Source organism: Cnephaeus nilssonii (assembly GCF_951640355.1).
Source record: "Cnephaeus nilssonii genome assembly, chromosome: 5".
Classification (NCBI taxonomy): domain Eukaryota; kingdom Metazoa; phylum Chordata; class Mammalia; order Chiroptera; family Vespertilionidae; genus Cnephaeus; species Cnephaeus nilssonii.
Window position 1 is genome coordinate 81,884,914 of NC_137076.1, and position 27,066 is coordinate 81,911,979.

The following is a 27,066-nucleotide window of genomic DNA, read 5'->3' on the forward strand; positions in this document are numbered from 1 at the left end:
AGAGGTAGGGTCAGTGGGCTGCCAAGCTGAAGTCAGGTGACAGGCAGGAAGGCCACCTGTCAATCTCTGAGCTGCCCCAGGCTCAGAGTGAGCACTGCATTCCACTCCTGGTGCTGCAGATCGTCTGACTGTTGATAAAAAAAAAAAAAAAAAAAAAGTCCCTCTGCGCTTTCCAAATTAAGATGACATTTAACTGAGTGCTCGCTGGCTCGCCTGCTCCCTCAGTCTCCCAGGGGACAGAGCCCATCTTGGGGAAACTGTTCTGAGCATGTCCAAAGTCTCAGCTTTGACATCTCGGCTGACGTCAAGAAGTTTCTGTGACCTTCCTGTTCAGCCCACTCAGTTCTATCCCCACATATACTGTGTCTGGTATTAGCGTGCTAGGAGCGGGTCACATGGTGCAGGGGAGAGTACAACCCTCAGTGCCTACACCCCCGCCCTGAGCAAAGGTTGGTGCCTCAGAATAGCTCTGCCTGGGAGTTCTCCGGGCTTTGCAGGAAAGGCAGACCGAGGACCAACTAGAGGACTGCCGTGTCCTTAGCCTTACTTAGGTCCCAGACCCTCGGAGATCTGATGGAAGCACTGACTCCTTCCCGTAGCAAAATGCACTTCCCAATCTTAGGAGCGATTCAGCAGGTTCATAGACCCTGAAGCCCACCCACGGGTCCCAGGTTAGGAACCCTTGATATATTGGAACGAACATCATCCTAAATCCCAGCCCTGCCACAAACTGGCCACGTGACTTTGGGCCAGTCAGCCTTTTCTGTCCTGCCATTTCCTTGCTATAAAACGTTCAGACTCCTTATACCAAAATTACCCATGTCTGTGGAGGTTTAGATCGTGACTTAGAGCAGTGCCGCATAACCTTTTATAGGTCACCTGTTCCTTTGAGAATCTGATGAGAACTTTGTTTGTCTTCTGCTTAAAGTGGAAAATGCCTGTACACAAAGTTTTGCCTAGTATTCAGCGGGGGTTGGGGGGGGGGGAGTGGTCCAAGGTCTACAGATTTAAGACTCTTGACAGGAAGGAGGCAGTAATCCAGTATATCCAATGCTCTGGTTGCCAACCATGCTTCAAGGTTCCTCAGGTCACCTGCTTCCCCATCTCTTCTGTCCACCCTCCCAACATCAGCTCTGTACTGAAAATGCACTAGTAAATGGGAGGTCAGCCTGTCTAGTGCTATGGTTTTCAGGCTTGCTTTTACATATGGAACTTTTTTTTTTTTTTGTCCTAGTAGAGCTTTATCTGGAGCTCCAATATAGATAAAAGGGAGCTCTGAAGCATTTTTATTTCATTCTTTTATTCATTCAATGGGCATTCATCATATGTTGCTTTGTGCTGGGCACCTGGCTGGTCAGACTGTAAGGAGATCACTCCCCCTTGGTTGAGGTGATCAGAGACCCAGAGACCCTGCTCCTGAAACACTTAGCTTTTGGGGCTCAGTTTCCTCATCTGTAAAATAGGACAATGGAATAATGATGCCACAGTGTATTCTAAGTATGCTTGGCTTTCATTAGCCCTAGTTCGGAGTATGAAGGACCCATTTATGTGGACAGTGAACATGAGCACTGAGCTCCAAAAGAGGAAAAAGGAGGAATTTTTGCCTTCAGTGCCCAGGAAATCCCCACACTATGGAGAAGCTAGCTGAATGATAGCTTGGAAATTTCCAAGAGAATGATAAGGCTGAGCCTTGGGAAGATATTTGCTGTTTCTTCACTCCCTCCTCCCCTGGAAGGTTTGCTGCTGTCACTGTTGATTTCATGGAGCCGGTTCACACACTCTCCTCCCGCACCTGAATTCACAGGCCCAAACCTGCTGTGACAAAGATTTCCCTACGAGCAGTGGGTTCTGGGAAGATGATGTCTGTACTTGAAGGGCTGCTCCCTGGGAAAGGACAGGATTCTGCAGAGCCCCAGGCCTGCGTCAGGTCAGATCAATCCCCTTCACGCTGGGCTTGGATGTTAAAGACGCGCGGGCCTGCGCCGCTTTGGAAATACTCTTCAGCCGTGTTTCTGGAGGGGAGCTCAGGCAAGTCCGCTACTGACTATAGCTCACCTCTGGGGCTTTTCCGTTCCTTTCCTTGGCTGGCAGTCTGGTGTCAAGGTCAAGGGCATGGGTTTTGGTGTTGGACAAACGTGGTTCCGAGTCCTAGCACTGCCTCTGCTCTCTGCTTGATCTTGGGCAAGACACTCAGCCTCTCCACAGCTCATATCCTTGTCTGTGAGATGGGGATAAGAACACCTCCCTCTCAGGGTTGTCGAGAAATTATTAATTAAATTCTATTGTAAGCCTGGTGCCTGGCTCATGTAAATGCTCTATAAATAGTCACGCTTTTTATTAGCCCTAATTAGTCACGCTTTTTATTAGCCCTAATTTTCCAGCTGAGAAGCGGATTATTTGATAATGCAGCACTAGAGGAGTGGGGTCAAGAGTACACATGTCCTTTGTTGCGTACCTAACACTGTGCACCAACGTGCCCCTTCCTGTCCAGGCCCAGCCTGACCCACGTGACAGGGACTGGACAAAGAACTATCACTCTGTTATTCGTCCCTCCTGAGGGGTGTAAACAGGAGAACAAGCCACTGCTTTTCCTTTATTAGAAGGTCGGAGAGCTTTGCCTGGAACCCCAGGATCCAGCCCCCCACTCTCCAGTGTGCAACAAGGCTATTCTTTCCTGCTCTTGACAGACACGCCGCGGCAGCTGTTCTGCCAGAGGAATCAGCCCTCTGCTCTACCTGTGTTTTGCCAGCAAACACTTATCTCAGCCACTCACTGTCTCCATCCTCCAGGAAATTCAGAGGCGGAGCTGGCTCCTCACAAGGGGCTGCTCTGGTCAGCCAGCTGTTAGTCCTTGGGCCCCTGTCCCCTCTGTGGGGCAACATCAGTCACCCTAAAGTTCTCGAGCCACTTCTGCTCAGTGAGTTCAACAATATTAGAAACCAGAATGTGTCCGAGGGCCCTCAGGGCCGGGACTCCCTAACATCTCCCAGGGCCCCTGGTTCCTGGATCCACAGGCCCCTGCTGCTGCTGCTGCTGCTGGTGGTCCTGGTCCTGCCTTTGGTCCCCTTCTTTCCACCTGGGTCCCCCTGGACGTCCGTGCCTGAGGCCCCGCTGGTGGCCAGGTCTAGACTGAGGGTCCTCCCACAGACCGAGAGCCGCCGCAGCACCTCGGAGGCAGCCTCCACGGGCACGCTGGCCCGCGGCTCCAGCAGCATCTCCAACAGCGAGCTCATCTCCGAGAGGAAGGTGCTGGCCAGCCGTGTGCCTGTCGGGCTCAGCTCTGGCCCCGACCCCTTGCCGAATGTCTGGAAGGTCCTCGGCTCCTCCAAGGCCGCAGTGTCCGGGGAGAACACGTTGTCACGGTAGTTGGTGGCAAGGGGCAAAGAGAGCCTGGCCATCCAGGCCGGGTCTGGGGCACTTAGTCGGTCCAGGGCCAGGCCTGCGGGGGGAGGAGAGGACATAGTGAGGGCCGAGCCCACGGAAGGGCAGAGCGGGTGAGGGTGGGGCGTGGGCAGGGCAAGGGCACTGAACAAAGGAGGGAAGGGAAATGGCAGAGGACAGACGGGGTAGCCAGAGGGGGGCAGGAAGGAAGAGGCCCTGACAGGGAAGCTCACTGGGCAGGAAGGCCGCTGACTGACGTTGCCCATGAGCTGAGAGAGGAGGAGGCAGGAGGAAGGCCTACAATTAAAATTGGCCTGTTTTTAAATGATGTCTGGGTGGGTGGGGTGTTTCAGGTCTAGGTGTTTTTCACCCACTCCTTACAGCCAGGCGCGCCTTGAGTGGGGAAAAATCCCTTTTCTTAGCCAAGGCTGGAGTTCCTGCCTTGGGGCTGCCTTCTGTTTGTACGTGTAATAGTGACCACTTACTAAGTACTTCTGTGCCAAGCAATTTACATCATTATCTCATTTAACCTCCACACAACCTTTGAAGTCCAGAGTATTATCCCATTTTATAGATGAGAAAACTATAAAGTTCTAAGAAGTTAAGACACATATGTACTAGGCAACTAAATCCAGATTTGACCCTGGGGCTGATGACTCTGAAGCCCCCTGGGACTGCACCGCTATCCACTCTGAAGAGCTGGCCCTTCCTCCCCCTGGATGCTCCCGGGGCCCATCTGTGGCCTCTGCTGAGAGGCAGGCTGGGGAGGGGCTGGCTCTCTAAGGGCTGTCCCAGGAAAGGCATGTGGCAGTGAAAACTGTCTCCTGGAACCCAATTCGACCATCACACTTCTTTTCCTGTCTCAAAAACTAGTCCCAGGCCTGATGGTGGCGGCCAAGCAGAGGAAAGAATGTCTTTAAGAAATGTAGTTAAAGAAACTGTGTCTTAAAAAAAAAAAAAGAGGCACAACATCTATTTTAACATGTATTTAGTGTTTGCCTAAAGTGAGCTGCTTTAAAATTTGTGCATATTGTTGGTGGAATTGGAGCAGCCACTTTGGAAAGCAGTATGGGCATGACCTTAAAAAATTAAAAATGGGACTGCCTTATGACCCAGTGATTCCACTTCTGTGAATATATCTAAAGAAACTCAAAACACTAATTCAAACAATTATATGCACCCCTTTGTTCATTGAAACATTATTTTCAATGGCCAAGATTTGGAAGCGGCCCAAGTGTCCATCAAAAATAGATGAGTGGATAAAAAAGCTGTGGTACATTTACAAAAAAAGAATACTACTCAGCTGTAAAAAAAAAAAAAAAAAAAAAAAAAAGGAAATCTTGTCCATTTGTGACAGCATGGATGGACCTGGAGAGTATTATGCTAAGTGAAATAAGCCAGTCAGAGAAAGACAAGTACCATATGATTTCACTTATGTGTGGAATCTAATGAACAAAATAAACTAACAAAAAAAGTGGAGACAGAGAACAGACTGACAGTTCTCAGGAGTGGGGTTGGAAAAGGTGAAGGGATTAAGAAAACAATAGCAACTCATAGACACAGACAATAGTATGGTGATTAGCAGAGGGAAAGGGGGTGAGGGAGGTTAAGTGAGGGTAAAGGGGATAAATGGTGATGGAAGGAGACTTGACTTGGGGTTGTGAACACAATGCAATATACAGATGATGTGTTATAGAATTGTACACCTACAACCTATATAATTTTATTAACCAGTTACCCCAATAAATCAACAAAAAGGAAAAAAATTAAAAGTACGGTAATAAATAAATAAAATCTGTGCATAGCATAAAAGCCTGAAAGGAGATTTGTCAAAGTGTTAACTGAAATTACCCTGGGCAGAAGTGATTTATTTTCTTTTTATCTACATTTTTCTACATTAACTAAATATTGCTTGTGTAATTTGGAAAAGTTATTTCAAAATACAACTAATTGTTTTTTATATTGATATAAATGAGTCTCCATCTCACCATGTGAGCGTGGGACTGTGCAGCCTGTGAGGCAGGGTCAGGCCACTTCCCAACTGGCCCAGCCCACGCCTGGGACTTAGAGAACATTCACTGAATGATTGAATGAACAAATATTAACCCTGAGCATTTGGGAAATGTAAACCTCAGTTCCCCGAGACTCTGGAGTAATAAGGTTGGAACTCTCGGCGTTACAGAATTAGCCCTTTCCTTGTACCAGGGTCAGAGAGCTTCCGAAGGAATGAAGCTTGGAATGAGGAAAATCACTGGGGTGGATGCGAATGGCTGAAAAGCGATGGTGAATTCACTCTGTGGCAGGTGGGTGCTGGGCCGACCTGGGTTTGATTTCACTGCTTTGCTGCTTATGAGCAGTGTGACCTTGGGGAAATTGCTTAACCTCTCTGAGCCTCCTTTTTCTCTTCTAAAGTGGTGAAATGGCAGTACTCATCTTGTTAGGTTGCTGTGAGCATTCAGATGAGTTGCTCAGGCTTTTTTATCCCTGCTGCCCTCTTCATCCCTCCTGTGCTTGCCCTCTGTGCTGTGGGAAAGCAGGACTACGTGGGAACTGAGCCCACAGGTTCCAGTCCCAAGCTGCCCAATAGGGATCGACTGTGAGCTACAGAGGTCATTTCAAATTTTCTATTTGCCACATTTTAAAAAGAAACAGTGAAATTCATAAATATTTTATAACTAGAGTCCCAGTGCATGATTGAATCATGCACGTGTAGGGTCCCCTACATGCTTTTGCTTTTCGCGGTGGAGCTGGGTGCCTGTCCGCTGGTGCACCAGGCCTTTCAGAAGCCTCCGGCTCGGCGGAGGCTTCTGAAAGGCCTGGTGCCGGAGCAGACAGGCACCCAGCTCCCCCACTTTTGATGGTCCGCGGCCGCTGAGGGGGGCTACCCTGCTGTTGAGAGGCTCAGGGGGCGGGAGTCCCGCCCCCTGCGCCTCTCAACAGCCACTGAGGGGGGCTGCCGCAGACACCTGGCTACCCTGCCATTGAGAGGCGCAGCTGGGTGTCCGAGGCAGTCCCCCTCAGCGGCCGCGGATCTGGCCGTTGAGAGGCACAGGGGGCGGGAGTCCCACCCCCTGCGCCTCTCAACAGCAGGGTAGCCCCCCTCAGTGGCAGCGGATCCGTGCCTCTCAATGGCCGGATAGGCCACCCCGAGTCCCGTCCCCCAGCCTCCCACTGCCCAATCGTGGGCATAGCGGAGTGATGGTAATTTACATGTTACTCTATTATTAGATAGGATTACTATCATTTTATCATATCACCAATATTTTTTCACTATCAATATTTTTAATAATATTGGGATATTATAAATTATTTTTTACACTAAGTGTTCAAAATCTGGAGTGCATTTTATATTTATATCCCATCTCAGTTCAGACTAGATATTTTTACATGTGGCTAGTGGCTGCTATACTGGACTTCACAGTTCTACATTCTAGACAATACAGTCCTATAAAACTTTCTATATATGTGCTGTCCAAAGCAATATCCATGAACTGTATGTGGCTATTGAGCACTTGAAATGTGGCTGGTATGACTGAGGAACTGAATTTTTCATTTTACATGTACTTAATTTTAATTAGATTTCATTTTACTTAATTTTAATTTAGAGCCACACTGGTATTAATAACCATTGGCTGCACAACCTTGGGAACATTATTTAACATCCCCTCCCTACCCCTCAGATTTTTCCTTTATGAACGGGGGATAATGAATAGTCCGTATCTCGTAAGAGTTTCTCATGAGGCACTTAGAACAGGGTCTAGCACATAGAAAGCACTCAATAAATGTTAGCCTTATTTTTGTTAACCAAGGAAAAGGAGGTGCCTGCCATGCCTTCAGCATGTTTGCTGCCGGAGGGAGCACACAGGGGGTGTCCAGATGAGAAGCAGACTGTTACTACAGAAACAAAACCACAGCTTAGGGACAGTTGGATCTGTAGGTGTTACCTAACGGAGGCTGACGGCTGTCCACAGCAGAGGGGGCAGCTAGCAGACTCTTAAATTAAAATTCACCTTTTGTATCTATTTTCAAAACTAATTGTTTCTCCAGAAAAAAAAAATATTTTTGCTTCAGTAAGAAATGTTAGCACATTAAAGAGGTGCTTCAGTTCTCAGGGTAAAAGGATACTTAAACACACCAAAGACATTCTAAGAAGTGGTTTAGGAGGTAAGGGGAGGTCTCTTGGTGGAAGGCAGGCCCAGGTGGACTCCCCTTCAATCGCTAATGAGCCAGGTGACTGGGCAAGCTGTTACCTCTCTGAGCCTCAGTTTGCTCATCAGAATATTATCTCTAAACTGGAGCTCATGATACCTACCTCCAAGGACTGTTTGGAAGCTTAAATGAGATCATGTGTATAAGATGTTTCCTGTACCTGGCACACCAAGAACTCAGTAATCGTTCACTGTTCTTACGATGATTTGTAAAATAAATAATCAGAGTAGAATCTGATCTTTAAACAAACGAAGGCCTTCTGAAGCTCCAGGAGAAGTAAAATGTTGCTGATGTTCCTCCCCAGAAACAGAAGGGCTGTGTTTCCCTGCAGTGATTGGAGCAGAACTCTGAAGCCTCGGCATGTGAGCAGACTGTGTGTGGGGTAGAAAGAGGGTTGGGTCACCCTGGGGAGTCCCTACCTTTGTGGGGATCCAGCAGGCTTGACAGCTCTTCTTCTAGCAGCTGCTTCACACAGAGGTCCTCTTCAAGGTCCAAGGGTCCTTCTTCGTGGTCTGGTTCTGCCTGGCCACCAGCCCTGGCACCTGGGCCATCTGTGTCTGGGATTACACTCCTGCAAAGGAAACCAACCCCGCCCACAAGTGAGAAAGTTCAAACCTAGGTTCATTCATTCTAGCTCGTGCACATTCTTCTATGCATGCCAGCATTCATTCATCCACATCGGGACCTGGATACTCATAGTCCAGCCTTCAGAGTCAGACCGACCTGAGTTACTTGATCCCATCCCTCCTGCCTACTCTGAGTCTGTAACATCCACTTCATGGGGCATGGTGAGATGTTATAAAATGAAAGGTTTTATGTAAAGAGCTTAACACTGTGCCTGGCACATTGTAAGCATTCAGCAACACAAGTGACTATGACTATGTAGATGTGATTACTCACTATTGTCCCATTCCTTCACATTGCCTGGCACAGAGTAGGAGTTTAGTAACTTCTGTTGAATCAATGCAGTCATCTACCATCCATTCACCCATTCATCTATCCACCCACCCAACCACCCATCCATTCACCCATTCATCCTTCCATCAAAGTATGAGCTCCAGTGAGGGCAGGGATTTTTATCTGTGCTCAGAGCAGGGCCCAGTGCATAGTAGGTACTTAATAATTTATGGATTGAGTGATTGAACCTTCCTTCCTCCCTATTTGAGGCCAAATTCTAGACCAGAAGAGCATGTCCAGAGAGGATGCAGCTAAAGCAAGGCATCCAAAAGCTTTTCAGAATCTATCCCATTTCACCCTCCTACTGCCTCCTCCCAGGCTTCTCCCCCCATAGACCCTTCTTATCACCTGGGGGAGGCCAGTTCCTCAGACTTCCTGGCATGGGGGGAACAGGCCTGGCCCCTCATCATCCAGCAGGTGGAAGGCTCCCTGAGGGGCTTTAAGGCTGGGGGAGAGCGGGGTCTTTTTTCTTTCCTTTCTTTTTCTTTTTTTTCCAGTGGCTATTTGTACTGCATGGAGAGATCAGCAGGGAGGTGGCAAGTTTGCAAGTAACAATGACAACAACTCATGTTACTGAGAAATTACTCTGAGTCATGCCTTAAGCTTTGCAGGGTATATGCACCTTTTCATTAAACCTTTCACATCTGTAAGGGGTTCTCTTGTTATCATTCTCAGTTTACAAATGAGAAAGCCAAGACTTGTGAAAATGATGCAGCTTGCACAAGCTTCCCATGGATTAAGTGATAAAGTGAGAATTCAAATTTAGACTGCTATGGCTCTGGAGTACTCACCGCTGCCCTACACTACCTTTCACTATCTTTGACAAAAAAAAAAAAAAAAAAAAGAAGAAGAAGAAGAAGCTACAAGTTGTCCCAGCAAGAGCACTGAACCAGGAGTCAGGTGTCACTCACTGGCTATATGACCTTGAGAACTGGTCCCAGCTTTGCCACTCACCGGCTAACTGGCTATATGACCTTGAACAAAGTCACTTTCAGAGGAAAGGACTTAATCATTGCTTGTGGACCTACTATGTGCCCAGCACTGGGCTATGGGCTTAGAATACGTTTGATCATTAAATCCTTACCCCATCACTACAAGGAAGTGTGGTGACCTTCAGTTTAAAGATGAGAAACTAGGCCTTGGAGATTTATTTGACTTGCTCAAGTTTACATAACTGGGTTGAATCCAACTAGTTAGAGCCTCAATGTCTCCATCTGTAACAAGGAGTTAGATTAGATGTCCTCTTGAGGTCTCTTTAATTCTAGGACAGCCTAAAGGAACACACCCACATATCCATGTCCTTAGCCAGGGGCCTTCATATTATGTTTAAGGGTCAAGAGAAAAAAAGCTGAAAGTTACAGATTGGAATTCCATAGCCCAGCACCTCTGCAATCAGAGGACAGATAACCAGAGCCTCAGGATGAAGTCATTTCCCTAGTGACCCTGTCCTGTAAATACTATAAATACAGTGGCTCCAGGACCAAGCGGCCTGGGGTAGGGGGATGGATGCTGTCCGAGACACTGTCCCAGGGGAGTAGGTCTGGGATGTGATCAACCTTCGTTAACATCACAGAGACTGCAGGGGTGAGGGGGGCTGGGGAAGCCTGTTTGGGGCTACGTGCGCTTACCTGCCTCCGCAGGGCTTGGCTGAGTATTTATTTCCCCGGTGGTTTGGTTTGGGCTGAAATTGGCCTTGATGCAGCAAGGACAGCAGCTGGGAGATTTGCTACAAGACAGGAAAAATCTGTTGACTCCACACAATTCCGACCCAGCACACTTCCTCGCCGGATGTTTCCCTCAATGCTGGCGCTTTCTTTTTATAGTCTTTCCTCCCGTTTCAGATGATTGTGTGATCAGATGGGGGATGGTGGGTGGTGAACAGTGAGAGAGGCAGGGACCTGTACAGGCAGGTTCCCTATTTTGCCTTTGTCACCCCAGGACCTGGGTGCCTGAGGGAGAGAATAGGGACCATCTGGGCGCGTCCCCTCTCATCTCCCCAAGTGACCTGCTCCTGTTGGAATCGGCAGGGCTAGGGGTGAAAAAGGCATTTCCTGACCATAAATTCATTATTACTTTGATCAGGATTATCTTAAACAGTTATTTCCTGCCTTCAGCAGTATTCAAGGACTCAGCCAATTTTTGTAGGCCAGATATAAGACTATGTTGTAGAGAAAGCAAAAATGGTGCCATTTAATCATTCACTGATTCATGCTCTCATTCATTCAACAGGTATTTAGTAAGCTTGTTTGTGCCAATGCCTGCCCTGAGGGAGCTCATAGTCTGTCAGGGAAGACCGGGCACAGCAGTTACTACAGGGGGTTGCATTGGGTTGAGAAAGGATGGGGTCTGTGGGAGCAGAGGAGGGCCCCTTGCCCATCTTGGAGCAAATAAGAAGTTGTGGGGTGAAATGGGAGGAGTTAGAATACTTATTTCTACAAATGTTTATTGAGTTCATACTACAAGCTAGGCACCTCTGCTGAGACCTGAAGGCTCCATCGGAGTTTGGCAAGTGGAGATAGGGTGAGGGTCTGGGCCAAGGGTGAAGGGTATTCCAGACAGAAGGCACCGAACACTGAAAGATGATTGGAGAGTGGGGCAGCAGTTGGGAAGGATGCCAGGGCCAGACCCTGCAGGGCCTCACAAGGGAGAAGGCAACAGACCAAGTCTTGGCAGGCTGAGTCCCAGTTCAAGGTCATTTCTAGCTTGTGTAATGTCAAGTAGGTTTTTAGACCTACTCAGACCTTCCATCTCTAAGGTGGAGCTAGAAATACCCACCCAGATTTTTCATGGGTTGTCAGGATTAGATGGCTTGAAAGTTTAAAATGCTCCACGAATGCAAGGAGTTTGGGTTGTTCCTCCTAGAAACACGGCCTCTGCCTCCTGAGCCCACCCCCATTCCTCCCTGAGCAGTTCAAGACAGAAAGTGCCAATCTCAGAGGAGAGTTGGAAGGGAAGGTGGCCAGGTCTGGGGTTTCCACGTGACTTAGGAGGGTCAGCGTCCCATTGCCTGCCTCAGGGCAGATCCCACCTCCTAAGGCATGTGCCACCCTTTTCCCCGAATGATAGCCTATACTTCAGGGACACTTCCCCAAGTGCCATACCCTGAGCTGAGCACTGTCATTGAGGTCACTTCACAGTTAGAGCCTGGACTCTGGAGTTAGTTGGACTCAGGTTCCCACCTATGAGCATTCTGAGCCTCAGTTTCCTTAGCAGTAAAAAAGGGAATAATAATGAGATCCAGGTCATACAGTGGTTGTGGTTATAGGATTAAATGTGTAAAAGTATATAAATCACTTCTTAATAGATCTTATGATAAGCACTTAATAACTGTCAAGTTATATATAATCATTTAATTCTTACAATAACTCAAGGGAAGAGATACCATAACACCCATTTTGCAGGTGTGAAACCTGAGGCTCACAAGGGGCTACACAGCAATTAGTGGTAGTCTGGAATTTGAACTTGATCTGACTCCACTGTGGCACTGTGCTGCTGGAAAGGCAGCGTTAGGCAAGCTGCCTCTTACCCTCAAGTTGATCCCAGACGGGCACCCTTCTTTCCATCACCCCAGTGGAGCCAACCACAGTGCCCGCTCTCTGCTGTCTCTATTTACTATCAACCAGTTTTTGGCACAGAAAGCTCATTCAGTGAGGATTGGATGGATGGATGGATGGATGGATGGATGGATGGATGGATGGATGGCTGGATGGATGGCTGGCTCTGGGTAACCTCTGGGGCTACATAGAGCTCAGGGCAGGACTCCTAAGAAAGCAGCTGGGCCCTCTCCAGGTGGCTTCCTGAAGGGGGCAAGCGGGGGCGGCGGGAGGGGGAGAAGGAAGCTGTGTCCTTGCTCCACAGGAAGCCTCAGATGACGGCCTGGCCAAACAGAAGTGTGCTTTGATAAGTAGCCTGGCACAGGGAAAACTATCTGGGGTGCAGAGAAGCAGATATGAGTGTGGGTATCAGGCACCATCTCTGAAAACGCTTCCCATTCGTGTCTAAGAAATCCCAGGTCTCTAGACACTTTGCCATTTATCATCCCACTTAATCCTCAGACCCCTGGGAGGAAGACACAGGGTTAGTATGGCATCACAGTCCCCACTTTATAGATGAGGAAAATGAGGCTCGGATATTAAAGGCCTTGCCCAGTGCTGCCCAGTTCCTATGTGGCTATGCTGAAATTTGAGCCCAGATCTGCCTGACTCCCAAGTTCCGAAGTTGCGTTCACTGTCCCATCCTGCAGACCCAGCCGGCAAGCTCTGGGGTCTCAAACAAGTGATATGCAGCCCCTGCGCCTGGGAGCCATGATGCCCATGCCAGCCTGCTTCACAGGGAGGTTGCCCGGGTGGAGATGGAAAGAGCTTTGTCATTGTAATCATTTGCTCAGTGCTATCTTCGTGCCGGACACTAGAGTGCCCTTATTTTATCTTCAGGCAAACAGGATGTGGGTGCTATTAACATGGACATCTTCAACAGAGAAGCTGAGTAACTTCCCTGTGGTTCACAGCTAGAAAGAGATGGAGCCAGGACTTGAACCCAGGTAGCCTTGCTCCAAAGCTTTTCTTCTTGATCCCTACTTTGCTGTGTGTCTATTTGTGCCAGGCTCCCTGAGCAAGAGCTGTATAGGAATTAACTGATTAAATCCTCAGGACAACTCTGTGAAGTAGATGCTCTTACGGTCGTTCCTATTTTACAGAAAGGACAACTAAGGCTCAGAGACAGGAAGTAATTTGTCTAGAATCACACAGCTAAATCCTTTAGACCCCAGAGCTATGCCCTGAACCACTGCACTCAGTACATCATAAAGTGCCCAGTCATACAGAGGCAGTAAAGCATCAAACAGTCTGTCAAATTACAGCAGGAAGGTTAGGGAGAGGTGGGGAAGATAAGTGATCAACCAAAGGACTTGTATGCATGCATATAAACATAACCAATGGATGCAAAACTCTGGAGGGTGAGGGCATATATGGGAGTGTGGGGGGGCAATGGTAAGATATGTACACATATAATACCTTAATAAAAAAATTGAAAAAAATAAAATAAAATAAATAATAATAATAAAGTGCCCAGTCAGCCTAAGGAATGAAGATGAGGATTGTGAGGGTAATGGTGGGGTCTGATGCTGTTAGTAGTGATCCAGGGGTGACCAGAGGGAGAGCTGTACCTGAACAGGAGGTGAATCCACAGTGAGCTCCTCTATAGGGTTCCGCTCCGCGAAGGCAGCCACGGACAGCCGGACCAGGCTCCGCAGGATCTGACGGGGGCCTGACTCTTTCTCAGGGGCCACTTTGCCATTGAGATTCCGCCGCCTCAGGGTTGCAGAGGAGGCTGGTGAGCTCAACAGGGCTTCCTCGCTGCCCTGGTCTCCAGGAGGCCTCCCTGTGGGGCTGCCTGTCACCTTCAGGGGCCTCGAGCGGGGCTGGCCCAGTGCAGGCTGGGGCTCAGGAAGGTTCAGGTTCTCTCGGGAAGCGTTCCTCTGCCTGGGATGGTTGAAAAGGAGGGTGACTGTGTCCTGCAGCACCTCTCGGCTCTCAGCCAAGGCTCCCTGGTTGCCTTGGTTACGAAGGGTCCTGTACAGGGTGGGTGTGAGGTGAAAGGGGGCCTGCAGGCGGGGGTCCCAGCCTGCTTCCATCATCGCTTCCTTGCTCACATCCTTGGGGGGTTGCCCCACTTCACCAGGCTCGTCCCCCTGGCCTCTGAGCACAGGCACGAGGTGGATGTCTGCCTTCTGAATGTGCTTCTGGGGTCTCTTGGGCTGGTTGCGGTAGCTGGATTCAGCCTCCCTACAGTTATAGGCCCCGTTGTCCCTCTTCTCTGTCCGGCATATGGACATGATCAGAGCCAAAATCAACCCAAAGATGGCCAGCAGGACGACCAGGCAAATCACCATGAGCACAGATGTGCTCAGGGCCCCAGGATCACGGGCTGAGTCCTTCAGGTGGTCCACACTGGTGACGAACAAGATCCTCAGCAGGGCTTGGGTCTGCAAGGAGGGGCTGCCACAGTCTTCTACCACTATCGCCAGCTCCCACTCCCTCCCAATGAGGCTGCTGGCGTTGGTGATGTTGATGAACAGCTGCCCCAGGTGGGGGCTGAGGACAAAGAGGCGGGCTTCATTCCCACTCCGAATGCTGTAGAAGACCTCTCCATTTGCCCCTGAGTCTGCATCTCTCGCCACAATGGTCGCCAAAAGGAATGGCTGGGAGCTGTGGGTGTCCAGTGGTGCCATGTCAGCGCCCGCTGGACCCAAGGCATTGGGAGTATCAATGGGCACCAGAAGGTGGCCTGTGGAGGCATTTACAAGCACCGAGAGGCTGGCTTTTCCATCACTGAGTAGGGGATGAACCACCTCTGGGGCGTTATCATTGGCATCCAGGAGGCTGACCCACACAGAGGTGCTGGATGAGAGCTGGGGCTGTCCCCTGTCCTCTGCGATCACATGGACCTCAAAGCCGGCCATCTGTTCATAGTCCAGTGACCTCTGAGCAATGACCTCTCCTGTGCCTGAATCAATGGCTACCAAGTGAGAAACTGGGGAGTCCTGGATGCGGTATGAGATTTGTCCATTAATGCCCGAGTCTGCATCACGAGCTTTGATGGTAATGAGGTGAAGAGAGGGTAGGTTGTTTTCCCTAATGGAGACCTCATACCTGCTCTTCTCAAACACAGGTGCGTTGTCATTGACATCACTGATCTGAATGCTGAGCTGTTTCTCGGCGGATAAGGGCTGGGGTCCTTGGTCTTGGGCCAACAGAGTGAGGCTATACTCGGGCCACTGTTCTCTGTCCAGCGTGGCGTTGGTTAGCAGCATATATGTGTTGCCATTGGTCCTTCTCAGCCTGAAGTGGCCCAGCTCTTGGCTCAGCCAACAGTGGACCAGACCATTGCTTCCTGAGTCCAAGTCGTTCGCCGTGATGAGAGCAATGAAACTGTCCTTGGGAAGAGCTTCTGACACTAGCAGCGGCTGGGAGGCCCATGTGATGTGGATGCTTGGGGCATTGTCATTGACATCCAGAACCTTGATGAGGACTTTGCAATGGGCTGGGATGGGATTGGGACCCAGGTCCCTGGCCTGGACATCCACCTCATAGGCAGGATTCTTCTCATAGTCCAGGGGTTGACGCAGAATCACCTGGCCGGTTTTGGCATCGATGCTGAAGGTGTCCAGCACCTCTGGAGGCACATGCTTACTGAAGAAGAACTCCACCTCCCCGTTGGGGCCTTGGTCAGGGTCTGTGGCCGTCAAGTTTATTAGGAGAGTACCAGGGGCAGCATCTTCGTGGATTTCCAGTGCCAGTGAGCTCTCAGCAAACACAGGGCTGTTGTCATTGGAGTCCAGGACGTTGACTTTGATCAAGCTGGTGCCTGACTTGGGGGGGTCCCCACTGTCATAGGCAGTTAACACCAGATCAAAAAACGAGTGGATTTCCCGGTCCAGCTCCTTCACCACCACGAGTTCCGCGTGTTTGGTCTCATCGGGCCCCACGATGACATCCAGGGCAAAGTGCTCACTGGGTGACAGGGAATAGGAGTGCAGGGTGTTGGGGCCAGTGTCTGGGTCCATAGCTCTGTCCAGGGGGATCCGGGTGCTCAGAGAGGCACTCTCAGAGATTTCCAGCTCCTGCTTGCCTTTGGGAAACTGTGGCTGGTGATCGTTGATATCCAGCACCTGGATCTCCACGTGGATCAGAGCCAAATCCCCCGTGGCAAACACGTCAAAGGCCACCAGGCAGGGGTCCCGCTGCCGGCAAAGCTGCTCTCGGTCCAGCCGCCTCACTGTGCGGAGCAGGCCGTCTTCAGAGTCCACCTGGATGGGGAGCTCCTGAGGCAGCTGCAAGACCTGGAAAGCGGTGCCCGCTTGCCTACGCCTCTCCTCCCAGCCCAGTTCCTGGGACAGCTTCCCTATCACCGTGCCAGACGGCACTTCCTCTGACACTTGGTATTTCACAGTGAGAGTGGCCACCTCCTGACCAGCCCCTGAAAGGAACAAGTAGCCACCTGGCCCCAAAAGCCCCAGCAAAAGTCGCAGAAGTTGCATCATGCTTACCGCCAGGATGGGTTAGACGCAGAAGCTGCTAGAGTTCTTCAAAGGCTGGGAAGTCCTCCAGTGTTTCTGGGGGGGCTTGATTAGCCCCGTTCTCCTGCCCCCAGACCTGCTGACACAGCCTTGTCCCATAATTACATGATGATAGAACGAGCAGGATTCCCAGGCAAGGCCATTTTCATCTGAAGAGATCCTGGAGGTTACTGCCCCGATGAAGTAAGATTGCCAGCGGTACCCGTTGGTCCAGTAGAGCCAACGATGGGCAAGAGCTGGGCCAAAGAGGGACTTGACCCAGTGGAGCAGGATGTGGGGATCTAACTTCCAAACAGTTGCTATGCTGGGGAAACGGAGAAGCAGCTTTTTCCTATGGAAACCCCACCTACAGGAAAAGGGAGGGCTGTGAGTTTCAATGCCAATTAGAGAAAGAGAGCACGCTTCCTGTGAAGCCCAGTGGCTTGCTGCTGAGGAGGATGCGGCAGGGACTCCGGGGACCAGCCGGACGGGAAGGTGCTGTCCCTGCAGCGAGGTGACGGCTGAGGGAAACGGAGCCCCTGCCTGCTGCCCAGGGCCTGAGGCCCCTCCTGGGCAACATTATGATCCCTGTCTCTTCCCTTCCTTGTCTCTTTGTGTCCAGCGTCTCCCAATTATCCCTTTCCCATTCTTATCTTTTTCCTACACTCGTCTATCTTTGATCTTGACTCTGTCCTGATCACCCGTTTTTGTCGCATGAGAAACAGCTGTGATTATGAGAGTGGCCATTAGAGGCAAACTGCCTGGGTTCAAATTCTGACTCTGCAGCTTACCGGCTGGGTCCTGTGGAACAAGTCACTGGGCCTGGCTGGGTTTCCACCACTCTCTTTTAAGAGTGTGAATGGGAATAAGAATAGTAGGCCTGCAGCAGGAAATTGTGAGGATGAAATGAAATAATGCATGCAGGGCCTAGGCTTGGCCAGAATGCACAGGTAATGACGTCATTGTTAGTGGAGGGTGTTATGATCTGCACAGCTCCTCCCACCTGTGGCTGACTCTGGCACTGGCCTTGGGGCAGTCCCAGCCCACAGGGGCCCATAGGAGTGCTCATGGCCTTGGCTCCTGAAGTACCAGGATCTCCCTGGCCTGACCATGTGGCCTCCTACCTCCTTCCCTTCCTGTTTCCCAGCCTAGAAGCCCATTGTTCTCTGCATCTGGTCCAGTCTGAGCCCCTGTTTGGGGAATCCCCTAGCCTCCAGCTCCTGTGTCTTGGAGGTTTTAGACTTCCCTCTCCCATACCTTCCTCCCTGCTCCCCTCCCTCTGATTCTCTCCCCACTGCTGTTTATGGCAGAGTCCCCTGAATGAGAACTCCCTTGCTACCCCCTCAGGACTAAGGTGTGCCCTCCCTCCCATTCTCCTCCTCACAGAGGCAAGACTCAGGAAGGAAGTGAGTGGGCAGTTTGTTTGGGTGGCCTTTGAGGTGGCTTGCTGCTTCTCAGTTTGCTGTTTCCAGCCCTCCCGTGCTTACACCCTACCTTGAGGTTAAGTCCAGCGGCTTATAAAGCATTTGAAGTAGTGGGGCTTAAGGGCCAGCTTTCCCTAGATGGGTGTTTGCAGCTGAGTCCTGGAGACCAGAGATGGAACACAAGTGGCTCCAATCAGGGCCTTTGGCCTGGAGGCCTGTGGTCATTAGGACAGGGGTAGCTAAGGGACCTCCCTAGGTTAAGCCCCACCTCCACTCCCTCCCTTCCTGTCTTCCGTTTCTTTCCCACACCCTCTCCTTCATCCCATATCCACTTCTGGAGATTTTCCAACCATCTTACTGAAGCCTGTCAGCCACAGCAAGGGGCCTTTCCTACGGCATGGCTCTGGAGACATACAGAACACTCTCTCGCTTGGAGACATGCACAAGTCACTTAACCTCTCTGGGCCTCAGTTTCCTTCTCTGTAGAGTGTGGCTATGACCCATCTCATGAGTTTGTGGTAAGGATTTAATGAGATGGTGCCCATACGGCCTTGGCACCGTGCCTGGTACAGAGAAAGCTCTCAATACAGGAGACTGTGTGTGTGTGTGTGTGTGTGTGTGTGTGTGTGTGTGTGTGTGTGTGTAAACCAGGTTTTATGCCTCATATGCATAAAACCTGGTCTTGCATTTCTCCCTTCACTTGGAAAGTCATTTCCCAGGGCTCCCTGTGTTTCAATGACTGACATCATCTCATGCCACCCTCACAGCCATGCCATTGGGATGAAGAACCTGCGTGGAGAGGGTTAGGTAAGTTGCCTGAGATCACATAAATTTGCCATGCAGAAAGCCCCTCCAGCTGCACTCTGGAGAATGGATTGGAAGGGAATAGAGAAGAGGGAGGGAGAAAGGCCTGTTGGGAGTAAAAAGCAGGGAAGCCTTGGTGCAGAAACTCTGGTGCTGAGAATGTTTCCAGAATGCCATCTGGTGGCCAAAGGCAGAGAAAAAGGCACAGAGGCAGAAAGGTGGGTGCTCCGTGTTCACAAATAGCCACAACTCCAGACCTGTGCTGCATACAACACACAAGACGACAATCATTTGTCTCAGTGGGAAACCGAATGTGACCCAATGCCTACAGGAGGAATGAATGACTCACCGTTTTATAGGTGTTAACATTTATGTTCTTGACATGGTTATATATGTGCTCTGTGTGTGTGTATGTGTGCGTGTTGCCTTGACTGAGACCATGGGTGCCAAAAATGGACTCACTGGTCACAAGAAAGTTTGAATTTGGATTTCACAGGTAGTTTTATTGTTTTTGTTTGTTTTATTAACATTGGGGGCATGAAGCTAAGACAACCCTTTAAGAATCCAAAGCCAGCAAACGAGGCCCCGGCCTTTTTAAAGGCCATTTCCTCTGGGAATGAGGTCCCCTTTAGGAATTCTCTCTCCTCCTTCCTGGCTACTAGGGTCAGTTGACCGTTGGCAGCCACATGGCAGGGGGTGAATGGAGCTGTCACTGGAGTTGGTCAGGGCTAGTTGCCTGGAGCCCTGTGGTCATTACCCTGAGTTTTGAAAATAGGTTTAAAACAACTGAGCACAGCCTCCCACAAGTCTGAATTTTGTTTAAAGGGGTAGAATTGGGGTTGGTACTTGGAGGCCTTGCTCACCACCAGACTTGAGGTTGTTCACACAAGTCCATCATGGAGAGGGGTTGGAGGGTGAAGTGGGAAGGGCAAGGGTCAGAGGATCTTTTCAAAACACCTGGAGTCCTAAGAAACCTTGAGGAGCCAGACCAGTAGAATGGGACTCTGCCCCTTGGGGGATTCACAGGTCAGCGGGAAGGCTCAGCTCATGTCCCACACTACTAATGTCCTGCTGGGCTGGCTGCCCATCCTGGGTTCCTTGTGAATCTGCTCAGCAGCTGCCATAATCACAACCACCAAGGCAGCTTTGATGACGCTGGGAGCTTCATCCTCAGGCTCGTTCCAGTTGGGGAGGTGACTGGACCTCGTAAGGTCTGCCTCTTTTTCTTTTAACGAGATCTTGTTGAAGTTAGAGCAGTCTAGCCAGGAATCTTTACATGAGATTCAGGTAGATGTTCAGGATCGCCCGATGGTGGCATGGCACCTTGTGGTCTTTGTAGGCACAGATGACAGATGTCCACTCTCACACAGTGGCATCTCTTTCTGGGTCCAGTGCAGAAAGAAGAATGCAATTTGCAGAGAGAAATTTGCCGAGAAATAGGACTTTTCAAGAAATAAAAAGGCTTTCTGTCCAGGTTAAGACACAAAGGGAGCCAGATACTAGAATCATTTGGAAAGTTTTTCAAAATACCAGGGACACAGCAAGAAAATGCATACCTTTCCCTTTCCCAGTCTGCCAAAGAGAATTTTATAATTTGTCAGCTCCATTTTCCCCTCTTCAAAAAGGCTTCATTTTGCAGATGATTTGGGACAGGGTTGGGGAAGTTGGACCTTTTTGTTGGAAATAGAGGTCTAATTGATCTACTTAACAAAAGGAAAAGTAGATGGAGAAGGGGAATGCTGAAGGAAATCATGGAGGAGGGCCCACTAGAGAACAGCAAGGACTGAAGATAAGGACTTTCAAATGAATTGTTATAAATTAGGGGTCTCCTTTATGGTTTGCAATAAAAGATTTATAATTTATTTTATGCCTTAGTAACCACAGCACAGCCCCCAAACTGGACCACATACATTCTGAGTTGCTAAGTGTTACTTATATATTATGTCTCTCTCCCCAGCCTGCAGAGGGGAAGCGGGCTATTTCCAGCATGTAGATTTCAAATCTGATATGCAGTAGGTCATTCCAACACACACCCATCTCCACCCCAACCTCATGGAGAACCACTGATTTAGAACTTCTTAGAAGCACCAGCAAATTTGTAAGGACCAAACTCTACAGCCATTAGGCCTCTCTTATTGAGCATCCCCCTGGTCCCCATCACTCCCCTGGGCCTGGGCCACTGCTCAGCAGAAGCTCTGTGCACGCCTAGTTCTTCCTCCAGATTCTGTCTGTTTCTCTGATTCCTCCTTTGGGTTTCCTTGCTTCTGACTCCCAGGGGTGGGCATGGTCCCCAAATACTGTCCTCAGCCCTCTCTTCTGTATAGGGTTATTAGCCCAGAAATGGGTTGCCAGATTTAACAAATAAAAATACATGGTGCCTAGGTAAAATTGGATCAGATAGTCCGGCCAGTGTGGCTCAATGGTTGAGCATTGACCCATGAAACAGGAGGTCATGGTTCCATTCCCAGTCAGGGCATATGCCCAGGTTGCAGGAGGAAGCCCAGTAGAAAGCATGCAGGAGGCAGCCAATCAATGATTTTATCATCAGTGATGTTTCTTTTCTTTTTTATCTTGCATTCTTTGATTTTATTTTTTAATTTTAAAAAAGTTTTTCTTTTTCAATTACAGTTGACATTGAATGTTATCATTGAAGTTTCTATCTCTCTCCCCCTCTCCCTTCCTCTCTCTGAAATCAATAGTAAACAAATAAATAAATTTGGATCAGATAAACAATGAATTTTTTTCATATAACTATTTTTTATCTGGCAGTCCTATCTAGAAATAATAAGGTCTCAATACAAGTTTCTTTTCTGTTTTTCTGTGTGTGGCTTGCTTTTTGTTTTGTTTTGTTTCGGAATTTTGGTTTGCTCAGTGAATTTGAACATCTATGAGTAAACACCAAGATCAAACATATTGACTGGGAGCATCATCTGTGCATGAATATTCAGAGACTGACTGTGTTGATTGGCCTTGTTATGTTTTCAGCATTTCTGGGTGATCCAGGATCGAACTGTTCTCAGACTGTAATAACCACCCTGGAGGAAGCCTGGATCACACTCATTCATTAATTTATTCAGTCATCCAGCCTCTCATTTATTTGGTGGAATTCAGCATTTATAAGGCCAATTTTTTATATTTCTTTTGGCAAGGGAAGTAGCTGAAGTTGACCCACATTTTTCCTCCTCCAAACCATTGGTTTGGTTTTCTTTCTTCACAGAGAATCTAACCAACCTAATTCTCACCTTGCTTCAGAAAGGTAAGTCTTGCAGGAAGGAAAATGAGTCTTCCCGTCATTACATTAATTCTCACGGGGCTTCCCTTTATTAGTTTATGACAGCCAGGAGTTGAGCCTGGAGCTCCGAGAGAAGCAACCACACACTGATTTATGATGGCAGCTGCTGCTAAATCTCACCCCTCTTTCCTTCTTACAGAGCCGTGTTACCTTGGGGTTACAAAACTCTTTTCACTGTTATTCAGGGGAATAATAATAAAATGCCAGGTTGCAAGTATAAACATGATCATTCTGTGCCTATTACTGTAAATCAAATTTTACTTGCTTCAGAAGCACAGAAAACATTTCATCCTGTCAGCCACCTCAAGCCTTTTTAGGAGTCTGTTTTTATATAACCCTGGGATGACCTGAAGTACTGTTTGAGCTGCACTGACCAGGAAGCTGGTCAGGAGGTGATCTCGTTATTTCTCTTTATAAACCTCACTGACCACTTTCCTTGAGCAAAGTATTAACTTGATTTAAGCATAGCCTCGGGGTTAATGATGTGGGCTCTAGACTCCAATTGCCCAGTTCAAAGCTTGGCTCTGTAATTTACCATCTGTGTGCCAGTGGCAAGTCACTTCATTTCTCTGTGATCAGTTTCCTTAACTTTAAAATAGGGATGTTGATGATGGTAACTACGTTATAGGGCTGCTGGAAGGTTTAGCTTAGACAATGAGCAGCATTTAGAGCAGAACCTGGGACATGAGTAGTCATTTATAATGACTTTTAATGTAGTTCTTTTAGTGTAGTAGCTTTTTTTTTTTTTAAAGAAAAACCAATTTTTCAGATTCTCATGTGATAATAGTAAAACTTTTAAGATCTAGAGGGTGAGCAAATACACAGCGACAGGAGACTAGCAGGAAGTCAGTGACACTTCTGTCCTGGGGTGGGCTCACCACTCTCCATTGCTCTCCCAGAGTTGGGGCAGGGCTTTCCCTTCCACACTGGTGCCCCTCTCCATGTCAAGGCTTGTTTCCGGGGTGCTTGTGAGTGATGGAAATTGCAAAGGAGGCTGTCCCCAGTGGGCAGGTGGGATGAGCTCAGCAAAGTCTCTGGACACCTATTGGATGCCAGCAATGGATGAGAACAAGTGCAGGCATTGATGGAGGCCTGCTGACCCCAACATAGTACCTGCAGGTATCAGACATAGTCTGTGACTCCCTCCTGCTTCTCTACCCAATGCCTTGGGTCTTGACCTCTGGCCAAGGTCACACACCCCATCCTCTCCTAGCCTTCAACTCCACCATCTCGCATCTCTGAAGCCCAGTGCAAAATGCAAATGTAGAGCCTCTTTTTTGAAAATTATTAAAAATTCAAGATGGCCACAGCACATCATTAGACCAAGAGCAGGTCCCAGAAGCAAAAACCAACATCTCAGCATCCCACTTAAATGTGCTCTGTACCTAAGCTATTGAGATATAATTCACATAAAATTCACCCCTTAAAAGGACACAATCTAGTGGTTTCTAGTACATTCACAAAGTTGTGCAACCATCACCACTATCAAATTCCACAATATTTTCACCCTCAAAAAGAACCTTCATCTCCATTTACAGTCACTTCTCATGTCCTCCTGCCTCAGCACCTGGCAACCACTAATCTACTTTCTGTCTGTAAGGACTTGTCTATTCTGAACTTTTCATATATGTAAATTGAATCATACACTATGTGGTCATTAGTATCTGACTTCTTTCACTTCGCATAATGTTTTCAAGGTTCATTCAGGATGTAGCATGTATCAGTACTTAGTTACTTTTTATAGCTGAGTAATATTCCATCATATAGATATAGTACATTTTGTTTACCCACTTATCCATTGATGAACATTTGAGTTGTTTCTACCTTTTGGCTATTGTGAATACTGCTGTTATAGTGTACATTTGTGATACAAATATATACAAATGTATAAATATATATATATATATATATATATATATATATATATATATATATATATATAAGCCTAAGTGACCATTAAGACCAGTCGACAAGAACAACTGGTCGCTATGATGTGCACTGACCACCAGGGGGCAGACGCTCAATGCAGGAGCTGACCCCAGGTGATCAATGCACTCCCACAGCCAACCTCCTGCAGCCGGCCAATCTCCCATGGTCCCTCCCCCTAGCTGGACCTGATTGGCCCTGATCGCCAGCCAGGCTGAGGGATCTCACCCATGCACGAATTTGTGCACCAAGCCTCTAGTATACAAATAAATATATACAAATGAAATTATATATTTGTGTACAGGTTTTTGTGGGAACATATGTTTTAAATTCTCTTGTGTATATCTAGGTGTGGGTCTAATTATATCTTATATTTAACTTTTTGGGGAACTATCAGACTATTTTCCAAAGCAGCTACAAAATTCTTACATTCCCACCAGCAGTGATGAGGGTTCCAATTGCTCCACATACTCATCAAAACTTTTTTTTACCTGTCTTTGTATTATAGCCAGTCTAATGAATGTGAAGTCATTTCTCATTGTGGTTTTGATTTGCATTTCCCTGGTGATTAATGATGTTAAGCATATTTTTATGTATTTACTGACCATTTGTATATCTTCTTTGGAGAAATTGCTACTCATATCCTTTTCCTATTTTTAAATTGATTTGTCTTTTTATTGTTGAGTGGTAGAGGTTCTTTATGTATTCTGGATATTAGACCTTTATCAGATATATGGTTTGCAATTATTTTCTTCTGTGGATTGTCTTTTTACTTTGTTGATAGTGGAGCATGTTTTTTTTAGCATAAAAGTTTTTAATTTTGGTGAATCCAACTTATTTTTCTTTTGTTGCATGTGCTTTGGTGTTATATCTAATAAACTATTGCCTAATCCAAGTTCATGAAGATTTACTCCTACATTTCCTTCTAAGACTTTTATACTTAGTTTATCTCTTACATATAGGTTTTTGATCCTTTTTGAGTTAATTTTTATATATGGCATGAGGTAGGGGAAATGTAATTTTAATTCCTGCTCAGTGTCTGAATAATCATGTGCCCCTTGGTAAATTCTTGAACCTAAATTTCAGTTTCCTCATTTATAAAGTGGGAATAACAAATAGTACCTAAATCGTAAGGTTATAGTGAAGACAATGTTCATAAAGCACTTAGCACAGTGCTTGAAGCATCCTAATTGCTCAGTAGTTATTGTGAGAAATTCTCACCTGTCCGAATTCAAGTAACTGTACTCGAAGACATAAAGCATGGCAAAACCAGACCTTTACTAAGTTCTGGAGAGCCGGTGTCCGTGGGCAGGCAGACACACACAGAGCAGTGATCACAGGCAATTTAACTCTGTGGTGGGAGAGACCCTCCTCATTGGCTGAGTACTAAGGAATTAACAGTCTCTCTCCATACATTGCCTAGGTCAGTGGTTGGCAAACCGCGGCTCGCGAGCCACATGCGGCTCTTTGGCCCCTTGAGTGTGGCTCTTCCACAAAATACCACGTGCGGACGCGCATGTACAGTGCGATTGAAACTTCATGGCCCATGCGCAGAAGTCGGTTTTCGGCTCTCAAAAGAAATTTCAATCGTTGTACTGTTGATATTTGGCTCTGTTGACTAATGAGTTTGCCGACCACTGGCCTAGGTCTTATTGTCTCCAATTGGGTTATTTAAAAAAATGAACTGAGGTCTTTTCTAATTGTCTCCACCTCCTTTTGTCTAGGCCAGTGGTCGGCAAACTCATTAGTCAACAGAGCCAAATATCAGCAGTACAACGATTGAAATTTCTTTTGAGAGCCGAAAACCGACTTTTGAGAGCCGAAAACCTTCTGCGCATGGGCCATGAAGTTTCAATTGCACTGTACATGCGCGCCTGCACGTGGTATTTTGTGGAAGAGTCACACTCAAGGGGCCAAAGAGCCGCATGTGGCTCGCGAGCCGCCGTTTGCCGTCCGCTGGTCTAGGCGGATCTTCCTGGAAAATGTGCTATTGGCCATGGGCACAGTTTTTTGTTCTCATACCCTTTCCATTCCTCCTCCACCCCCATCCTGTTTGCCCTGGAGAAATTCAGTAACCCGGTGGCCACAGGCTGTTTCTTTTCTCAAAGTTGACTATGCTGCAGAATCATTCTACACAGAGGCCTGTCTCCTACAGTTATTATTGTTACAAAATGAACAATGAGTGAATACTTTTTATCGTGGAGGTGCCAGAAAGATGGGCAGCATTTCTAAGAAGGTAGTTGGGATCAGAGAAGGGCGAGGAGGCTTGCATAAGTCTCCCTGGAGGAGCAAGTCTAGGATTGTTACGGTGTGTCTGCCTCCTGTACACCGCGGCCTCGCGATCCCCTCTGGGATTGGTAAAAATTCTAATTCCCGGGCCCTACCCCAGCACGACTGAAAGGAGCCCGCCGGGCTCGGGGTCTCAGATCTGCATTTGTATCAACTTCTTCGCACGCGTAGCACTTCTGCTGGGCAGTGGTAGCAGTGACGGCGGTCCCGCCTGCAGCGCAGCCTTCCGCCTGCGGGGGGCGGCCGAGGGGCCTGGGCGGCCGCCGCGGCTGCGCAGAGTGGTCCTCGCGCCGGGCCGCCCCAGCCGGATCCACCTGGCTCAGCTGACAGCTCCTGAGGCGGAAGAGGCGGTGCGCAGGTTGAGCCGGGCGTCTCCGGACCGGTCGGGCTAGAGACTTGGAGGGGCCTCGGGCTAGGGCGGAGGGCGGAACCTTCGGGCCCGGCACGGTAGGCTCGCCGGAAGGAACGGTGGAGCCAGCGCTCGGTGCACGCGAGACCGAGAAGGGCGGCCGGGCCGGGGCAGCTCAGTGGGCTCCAGCCCCCCAGACACCGGACGGGGCGCCCCCAGTCCGGCCCGGCTAAGACCGCGCCCCGCCCCAGGGCGCTGAAAGACCGCAGGGTCCAGTCCCGGCTTCTTCGGGACCTCACGCGGCCGCACTGCGCCCTGTGTCCCAGCGCGGGGGCAGATAGCGAGGCTTGGGCCTGCTCCCCGGGTGTAGGTGAGTCGC

General features: G+C 48.6%; 2 protein-coding genes across 9 annotated transcripts in view; one reads left to right on the forward strand and one right to left on the reverse strand.

Moving 5' to 3' along the window:
• Positions 1 to 2,580: 2,580 nt before the first annotated feature.
• On the reverse strand, positions 2,581 to 21,336 carry PCDH12 (protocadherin 12). Of its 3 annotated transcripts, none has more exons than XM_079770078.1 (5): positions 18,098 to 21,336; positions 13,712 to 16,970; positions 10,176 to 10,273; positions 8,010 to 8,161; positions 2,581 to 3,439 (listed from the first exon to the last, which is right to left on the reverse strand). In XM_079770078.1, the coding sequence occupies exons 2-5, from the start codon at positions 16,586 to 16,588 to the stop codon at positions 2,961 to 2,963; spliced, it is 3,606 nt and encodes a 1,201-aa protein (XP_079626204.1). In that variant the 5' UTR covers positions 16,589 to 16,970; positions 18,098 to 21,336; the 3' UTR covers positions 2,581 to 2,960. The 3 variants fall into 3 exon arrangements, with proteins under 3 accessions (XP_079626204.1, XP_079626203.1, XP_079626202.1); XM_079770077.1 differs by lacking the exon at positions 18,098 to 21,336 and adding an exon at positions 17,395 to 17,769; XM_079770076.1 differs by lacking the exon at positions 18,098 to 21,336 and having other exon boundaries at positions 13,712 to 17,769.
• The window catches only part of RNF14 (ring finger protein 14), a 48,227-nt gene continuing 26,664 nt past the window's right edge, over positions 5,504 to 27,066 (forward strand). For 5 of the 6 annotated variants that reach the window (XR_013813486.1, XM_079770086.1, XM_079770084.1 and 2 more), the window contains exon 1: positions 26,663 to 27,057. The gene's annotated coding sequence lies outside the window, so the exon portion shown is untranslated. Of the gene's footprint in view, positions 5,685 to 26,662; positions 27,058 to 27,066 lie in introns of those variants that run through there. The other variant, XM_079770085.1, reaches the window with a different exon arrangement.

Excerpts from the sequence above, each read along its gene's own strand:
- PCDH12 (XM_079770078.1), bottom strand. The coding sequence starts at position 16,588 with ATGATGCAACTTCTGCGACTTTTGCTGGGGCTTTTGGGGCCAGGTGGC. Across the intron at positions 10,274-13,711 it reads TGGATTCACCTCCTGTTCAG|CAAATCTCCCAGCTGCTGTC; the intron begins GTACAGCTCTCC and ends CCTGTCTTGTAG. Across the intron at positions 8,162-10,175 it reads GCCAAGCCCTGCGGAGGCAG|GAGTGTAATCCCAGACACAG; the intron begins GTAAGCGCACGT and ends TTTCCTTTGCAG.